Source organism: Chiloscyllium punctatum, chromosome 8 (genome assembly GCF_047496795.1).
Source record: "Chiloscyllium punctatum isolate Juve2018m chromosome 8, sChiPun1.3, whole genome shotgun sequence".
Taxonomy (NCBI): Eukaryota; Metazoa; Chordata; class Chondrichthyes; order Orectolobiformes; family Hemiscylliidae; genus Chiloscyllium; species Chiloscyllium punctatum.
In genome coordinates this window covers 83438196-83446611 of record NC_092746.1, presented here as the reverse complement: position 1 = coordinate 83446611, position 8416 = coordinate 83438196, and the positions used below count along the sequence as shown (strand labels likewise).

General features: G+C 40.8%; 1 protein-coding gene across 3 annotated transcripts in view; it reads right to left on the bottom strand.

The window, feature by feature from the left end:
• Positions 1 to 498: 498 nt before the first annotated feature.
• spag6 (sperm associated antigen 6) overlaps positions 499 to 8416 on the bottom strand; it is a 207152-nt gene continuing 199234 nt past the window's right edge. For all 3 annotated transcript variants that reach the window (XM_072575961.1, XM_072575963.1, XM_072575962.1), the window contains exon 11: positions 499 to 1159. In XM_072575961.1, the coding sequence (XP_072432062.1) occupies positions 1093 to 1159 (67 nt within the window). In that variant the 3' untranslated portion in view covers positions 499 to 1092. The remainder of the gene's footprint in view (positions 1160 to 8416) is intronic.

The window sequence follows — 8416 nt, the reverse complement described above, 5'->3', positions numbered from 1 at the left end:
CTGGAATGGAGGGCTTATCTTACGAAAAGAGGTTGACTGAGATCGACCTTTTTTCATTGGAAAAAAGGAAGAGAGGGGACCTAATTGAGGTGAACAAGATAATGAGAGGCATAGATAGAGTTGATAGCCAGAGACTTTTTCCCAGGGCAGAAATTGTCAACACGAGGGGTCATAGTTTTAAGCTGTTTGGCGGAAAGTATAGAGGGGATGTCAGAGGCGGGTTCTTTACGCAGAGAGTTGTGAGAGCATGGAATGCATTGCCAGCAGCAGTTGTGGAAGCGAGGTCATTGGGGATATTTAAGAGACTACTGGACATGCATATGGTCACAGAAATTTGAGGGTTCATACATTAGGTTTACCTTACATGAGGATCAATGGTCGGCGCAACATCGTGGGCTGAAGGGTCTGTTCTGTGCTGTACTGTTCTATGTTCTATTAGTATTAACAGTAGATACAAAGCTGTAATGGGCAGATGCATTTGTAATAACCTGGACTATATCATGTTTTGAAGGCATTAATTTTATTGAAGTAATGAAACCAATCCTAATAGTTTTCATTGCACTCCACCTGACGTGCAATCTTGGTGAATAATCAAAGCAATATACAATTATAAAGAGCTGACCATCAACAAACATTTCAGATCTGGATCACCACCTTCACTACTGTAAGTGAACTAAGGAGCTTCAAAAGGTCATAAAAATGTTTAAATTTGCAGGTCACAGAATATAATAGAGGCCAGTGAAACCTGGCTTCACAAATATTGATGAAAATTTACAGCCTGTCTAACCATAATATAGAAATTTCTTTTTGTAAAACATTCAATTTTATTGAGACAGGTGAAGTATTGCAAAAATAACCATCAGTAAAACCCCCCTGGTACACTGAAATATGAATTATTCATTTATGTTTGTAAGGGTGCTTATTTTTATTTTCAAATTTGAGATGAATTTGCTTTAAAAGTGAGAAGGGATGGACAGGAACTTAGGGTATAATTTAATGTAAGCTATATTGGAAATATTAGCAAAATGAGTAGAGACTTCAAGACTTTAGTAGCAGGAGAACCAAAGATTGAAATAATATCCACAGTGTTTCTCAAAGAGCTGGTTGGTAGTTTTCCACTCTTTCTAACAGCGCATCTGAATATCCGGGAGAGTAATATCTGGAAAAAAATAACAGAATTTATTCTTAAATATGATTCAAGATTAAAATCTTGAAATGTAATGAACACACAATAACAAATTGTTTCTCTATCCCTGTAACATACATCATTCAACCCTCCAATCCTCCAAAAACATTGTTGTTCAATTCCGGCCTCTTAGAATCATACAATCCCTACAGTGTGGAAACAGGCTATTTGACCCAACAGGTCCGCACCGTACGTCTGAAGAGTAATCCACCCAGACCCATTCTCCTACCTTATTACTCTACATTTACCCTGACTAATGCACCTAACCTATACATCTTAGGACATCATAGGCAATTTAGCATGGTCAATTCACCTAACCTGCACATCTTTGGATTGCAAGAGGAAACTGGAGCACCCGGAGGAAACCCACGCAAACACGGGGAGAATGTGAACTCCACACAGACAGTCACCCGAAGCTGGAATCGAACCGTGGTTCTTGGCGCTGTGAGCCACTGTGCTGCCCTAATTTCCCCAATTTCCTTTGGGGATCCTGCCTTCAGATAGCTGCACAAGAAACTCTGAAATATCCACTGTGTATTTCTGCTTTAAGATGTTCCTCAAACCTAATTCTTCAACCAATCTTTCAGCTATCCATCCCAATATCTTGCTATGTGTCTCAGTGTCAAATTTTATTCGATGGGGCACCATGGATTTACCACATTAAAGATGCATTATATGTAAGATGTTATTTCAAAAACATTTCACATGCTAATATCATGGCACAGAGGAAAATACTGCTAAAATATTAATTAATTAAAGGTAATTCTGCTATAATGCGACAGTTGCATTCCTCTACAACCTAGTGCTATAAAAAAAGTCTCGCTGTAGCTAATCACTACACCCGTTCAGTAGAAGGTTTGCCTTAGTGGAATATTGTGTGCAATTCTGGTCTCCTTCCTATCGGAAAGATGTTGTGAAACTTGAAAGCATTCAGAAATGTTTTACAAGGATGTTGCCAGAGTTGGAGGATTTGAGCTATAGGGAGAGGCTGAACAGGCTGGGACTATTTTCCCTGGAGCGTCGGAGGCTGAGGTGTGACCTTATAGAGGTTTACAAAATTATGAGGGGCATGGATAGGGTAAATAGGCAAAGTCTTTTCCCTGGGATCAGGGAGTCCAGAACTAGAGGGCATAGGTTTAGGGTGAGAGGGGAAAGATATAAAAGAGACCTACAGGGCAACTTTTTCACACAGAGGGTGGTACGTGTATGGAATGAGCTGCCAGAGGAAGTGGTGGAGGCTGTTACAATTGAAACATTTAAGAGGCATTTGGATGGGTATTTGAATAGGAAGGGTTTGGAGGGATATGGGCCTGGTGCTGGCAGGTTGGACTAGCTTGGGTTGGGATATCTGGTCAGCATGCACGGGTTGGACCGAAGGGTCTGTTTCCATGCTGTACATCTTTATGACTCTGTAACACCCACAATTCGTCAATCATGTTATAGCCAATTTGCATTGACGGAACGTGCGCTATACCAGAACGACCTGTACTTATTCTCGTTATATTTAGAACCACTTCTAACAAATTCACTCTTAAACGTCCAGCAATTGACACCCAAAAAAGTATTAACATTGTCATCATAGCTGGCTTGGATCACTCTACATAGAGTCATAGAGATGTACAGTATGGAAACAGACCCTTCGGTCCAACCCGTCCATGCCGACCAGATATCCCAACCCAATCACCAATTCAATCTGTGCGAATATCTCACTTTAGGAAATGCTTTAAATTAAAAGTGGAACGGCTTCACCACCAGATTTTCAGCTGACAATGAAACATACGTGCTCGGTGAAGCTGGAGGTTCAGTGGACTAATGGGAAAATGTGAAAACAACATTGCTAATTCAGCATACTGTGAGAATTTGGAATACATAAAAAGAAAATCTGAGAATTTGATCATATAACGAAACACACAATGCAGGTTGATAAAGCACAGCTGGACGCTGTTTGGGGATATAGTGCATTGAAATAATATGTTGTGAGTCAAAGGAGACAGCTTCCATTTATTCATTCCCTCACAGTGAACTCTCAACCTTAGATGTTGGGTGTTGGGTAGGAAAATTAAGAGAGGAGGAAAAGATCACAAATGTGGTTCAGGTGCAGATCAACCATAATCTAATTAAATGTACATTAACAGTCAACAATGGTTCCTAATATCTCTCATCTTCCTAAATGGAAATTTTGTTATTTAAGAAGATGTTTATGTATTGTATTGAACTAAAAATTCATTTGGATACATCAATCCAGCTTAACATGTCTAGCTTATATCTCACAGTGGTCTCGTCAAACTTACTTAAGTTTAAAACTTTGATTTGTCTGTGATCTTTCTCTTTCTTGAACTAGATACCAACTATATTTTATATGCAAGATATTTCTTTACCATCAGACATGTATTGTAATTCCTTCATTTTGCCACATCAAAGTTGTCATACTTCCTCTCTGACAGGAGTTTAGGAGTACTTCCATTAAAAAAAACAAATTTGAATTTCACTTAAACTAAGTTAGCTTTAAGGCTCTTACTGAAATTTGAGCCATTAGTCTTGCTCCCAATCCTCGCTCCCTCAAATTGAATGCAAAACTGAATCATGTTGTGATTACTAACAAGTGATGCCTTTTCAATGAGGTCATTGATTGGATGGGAGATGGAACATGAGGAGGGGAAATGTGAGGCTATGCACTTTGGCAGGAAGAATAGAGGAGCAGAATATTATTTAAATAGGGAAAGACTGCAGAAGTCTATAGAACAGAGGGATTTGGAGTCCTCGTGCATGATTCATAAAAAGCTAGCATACAAATTCAATGAGAAAATAGTAAAGGCAAATGGGATATTAGCCTTTATTTCTAAGGGAATGGAGTATGAACTGAGATTTGCTAAAACTTTACAATGCACTAGTCAGATCACAGCTGGAAAATTGTGGACAATTTTAGGCTTCTTATCTGAGGAAAGATATATTGGCATTGGAGGCAGTTCAGTGATGACTCACTAAACTGATCCCAGGTTTGAATGGACTGTCTTATGAGGAGAAGTTGTGTAGATTGGGTCAGGATTCATTGGAATAGAGAAGAATGAGAGGCAATTTAATTGAAATATACAAGATATTTAGAGGACTTAACAGGGAAATGTTGAAAGGTTATTTCTTCTTGTGAAAAAGTCTAGGACCAGACAGCAAAATCTCAAAATAATGGCTTATGTATTGAAGACAGAGATGAGGAGAAATTTCTTTTCTCAGATGGTTGTGAATCTGTGGAATTCTTTCCCATAGACAACTAAAAAGGCTGGGTCATTAAGTATATTCAAGGTTGAGATTTTAATCAGTAAGGGGATCAAGGGTTATAGGGAAAAGGCAGGAAAGTGGAATTGAGGATTATCAGATCAACCATGATCTCCTTGATGGACAGAGCAGAAGTGATGGGCATAATGGCCTACTTCTGCTCCTATGTCTTAAGGTCCTAAAGCCTTAACCATATTTCATTGCAGAATCTAAAACCTTGTATAGCTTGCTTCTGGTTGGCCTCAGAAAGTGATTCTATCCAAAACACTCTATGAGCTCGAGGCTACTTTGCTCATCTGATTTTTCCAGTTTGTATCAAGTCCTCTTTGATTATCACAGAACCTTTCTGACAAGTTTCATGCCTTCTCATGAAAACTGACAAAGGTGTCAGCAAGTGCTGGGCCTACCTCATTGTAACACCACTTTTTGAGTGGGTATAGTGTCATTGAAACTGAACCAAACAAGTTGCTAAATCCATGAGATTGATGGAAATAGATTCAGATACTGGTAACACACCTAGATTACCATGATATAGTGGTCTTGTGCAAATATCAATGGCTTCCATGAGTGGTGTGAATAGGCTACAGTGCATATCATGCAAACTCATAGAAGGGGCTAGAACAGCCACTTTTGGCCCTGAATGGTGTCCAATCTTTCCACCTAAGATTACACTTGACAGGGAACATGCCCTAAAACTTTGAGAAGCTAGCCATTTCATGTTGCAAGTTTGGAGTAAACACGTGAATGGTATTCTCCACCAATAGGATGCTAATGTCACACCATTAAGATATTCTGCCTACCGCTTTAAGATCAGGCGATAACCATGATAAGGAGGTGTCAGTGTTGGATTGGGGTGGATGAGGTTAGAAGGCCATAAAGTCAAAGAGACATACAACACGGAAACAGACCCTTTGGTCCAACTCATCCATGCCGATCTGATATCCCAACCCAATCTAGTCCCACTTGCTAGCACACAGCCCACATCCCTCTAAACTCTTCCTATTTATATACCCATTTAGATGCCTTTTAAATGCTGCAATTGTACCAACCTCCACCACTTCCTCTGGCAGCTCATTATGTACTACGCTCTAAGTGACAACATTGCCCCTTATGTCTCTTTTATATCTTTCCCCTCTCATCCTAAACCCAAGCCCTCTAGTTCTAGGAAAAAGACTTTGCCTACTTATCCTATCCATGCTCCTCATGATGTTATAAACCTCTATAAGATCACCCCTCCGCCTACGACAATCCAGGGAAAACAGCCCTAGCCTATTCAACCTCTCCCTATAGCTCAAATCTTCCAACCCTGGCAACATCCTTGTAAATCTTTTCTGAACCCTTTCAAGTTTCACAACATCCTTCTGATAGGAAGAAGACCAGAATTGCATGCAATATTCTAAACGTGGCCTAACCAATGTCATGAACAGCCGCAACACAACCTCCCAACTCCTGTACTCAACACTCTGACCAATGAAGGAAAGCATACCAAATGCCTTCTTCACTATCCTATCGACCTGCAACTCTACTTTCAAGGAGCTATGAACCTGCACTCCAAGGTCTCTTTGTTCAGCAATACTCCCTAGGACCTTACCATTAAGTGTATAAGTCCTGTTAAGATTTGCTTTCCCAAAATGCAGCACCTCACATTTATCTAAATTAAACTCCATCTGCCATTCCTCAGCTCATTAGCCCATCTCATAGAGTAATAAAGATATACAGCATGGAAACAGACCCTTCAGTCCAACCCATCCATGATGACCAGATATACCAACTCAATCTAGTCCCACCTATGAGCACCCAGCCCATATCCCTCCAAACCCTTCCAATTCATATACCCATCCAAATGCCTCTTAACTGTTGCAATTGTACCAGCCTCCACCACTTCCTCTGACAGCTCATTCCATACACGTCCCACCCTCTGCGTGAAAAAGTCGTCCCTTAGGTCTCTTTTATATCTTTCCATCCGCACCCTAAACCTATGCCCTCCAGTTCTGGACTCCCCCACCCCAGGGTAAAGACTTGTCTATTTATCCTATCCATCCCCTTATAATTTTGTAAACCTCTATAAGGTCACTCCTCAGCCTCCATCACTCCAAGGAAAACAGCCCTAGTCTGTTCAACCTCTCCCTATAGCTCAAAACTTCTAACCCTGGCAACATCCTTTTAAATCTTTTCTGTACCCTTTCAAGTTTCACAACACCCTTCTGATAGTAAGGAGACCAGAATTGCATGCAATATTCCAACAGTGGTCTAACCAATGTCCTGTACAGCCACAACATGACCTCCCAAATCCTGTACTCAATACTCTGACTGAAAAAGGAAAGCATACCAAACACCTTCTTCACTATCCTATCTACCTGCAACTCCACTTTCAAGGAGCTATGAACCTGCACTCCAAGGTCTCTTTGTTTAGCAACACTCCCTAGGACCTTACCATTAAGTGTATAAGTCATGCTCAGATTTGCTTTCCCAAACTGTAAAACCTCGCATTTATTTGAATTAAACTCCATCTGCCACTCCTCAGCCCATTGGCCCATCGGCCCATCTGATCAAAATCCTTTTGTAATCTGAGGTAACCTTCTTCACAATCCACTACACCTCCAATTTTGGTGTAATCTGCAAACTTACTAACAATACCTCTTATGCTCACATCCAAATCATTTATGTAAATGACAAAAAGTAGAGGACCCAGCACCAATCTTTGTGGCACTCCACTGGTCACAGGCTTCCAGTCTGAAAAACAAACCCTCCACCACCATTCTCTGTCTTCTACCTTTGAGCTAGTTCTGTATCCAAATGGCTAGTTCTCCCAGTATTCCGTGAGATCTAACCTTGCTAACCAGTCTCCCATGGGGAGGAATTGTCGAATTCCTTACTGAAGTCCATATAGATCACATCTACTGCTCTGTCCTCAATCCTCTTTGATGCTTCTTCAAAAAACTCAATCAAGTTTGTGAGACATGATTTCTCACGCACAAATCCATGCTGACTATCCTTAAGCAGTCCTTGCTTTTCCAAATACATGTACATGCTGTCCCTCAGGATTCCCTCCAACAACTTGCCCACCACTGATGTCAGGTTCACTGGTCTATAGTTCCCTGGCTTCTCCTTATCACCCTTCTTAAACAGTGGCACCACGTTAGCCAACCTCCAGTCTTCCAGCACCTCACCTGTGACTATCAATGATACAAATATCTCAGCAAGAGGCACAGCAATCAGTTACCAAGCTTCCCACAGAGCTCTCGGGTACACTTGACCAGGTTTTGGGGATTTATCCACTTTTATGCATATCAAGAAATCCAGCACTTCCTCATCTGCAATATGGAAATTTTTCAAGATGTCACCATCTATTTCCCTACATTCTATATCTTCCATGTCCTTTTACACAGTAAACGCTGATGCAAAATACTCGTTTAGTATCTCCCCCATCTCCTGCGACTCCACACAAAGGCCATCTTGCTGATTTTTGAGGGGCCTTATTCTCTCCTAGTTACCTCTTAATTGCACTCCTACTGCCTTTGTACACTTCTAAGGATTGATTTGATCTCTGCTGTCCATACCTGACATATGCTTCCTTCTTTTTCTTAACCAAAACCTCAATTTGTCTCGTCATCCAGCATTCCCTACACCTACCAGCCTTTCCTTTCATCCTGACAGGAATATACTTTCTCTGGATTCTCATTATCTCATTTCTGAAGGCATCCCATTTTCCAGCCCTCCCTTTACCTACGAACATCTGCCCCAAATAAGCTTTTAAAAGTTCTTGCCAATACCTCCAAAATTGGCCTTCCTCCAATTTAGATCTTCGACTTTTAGATCTGGTCTATCCTTTTCCATCACAATTTTAAAACTAATAGAATTATGGTCGCTGGCCCCAAAGTGCTCCCTCACTGACACTTCATTCACCTGCCCTGCCTTATTTCCCAAGAGTAGGTCAAGTTTTGCACCTTCTCTAGTAGG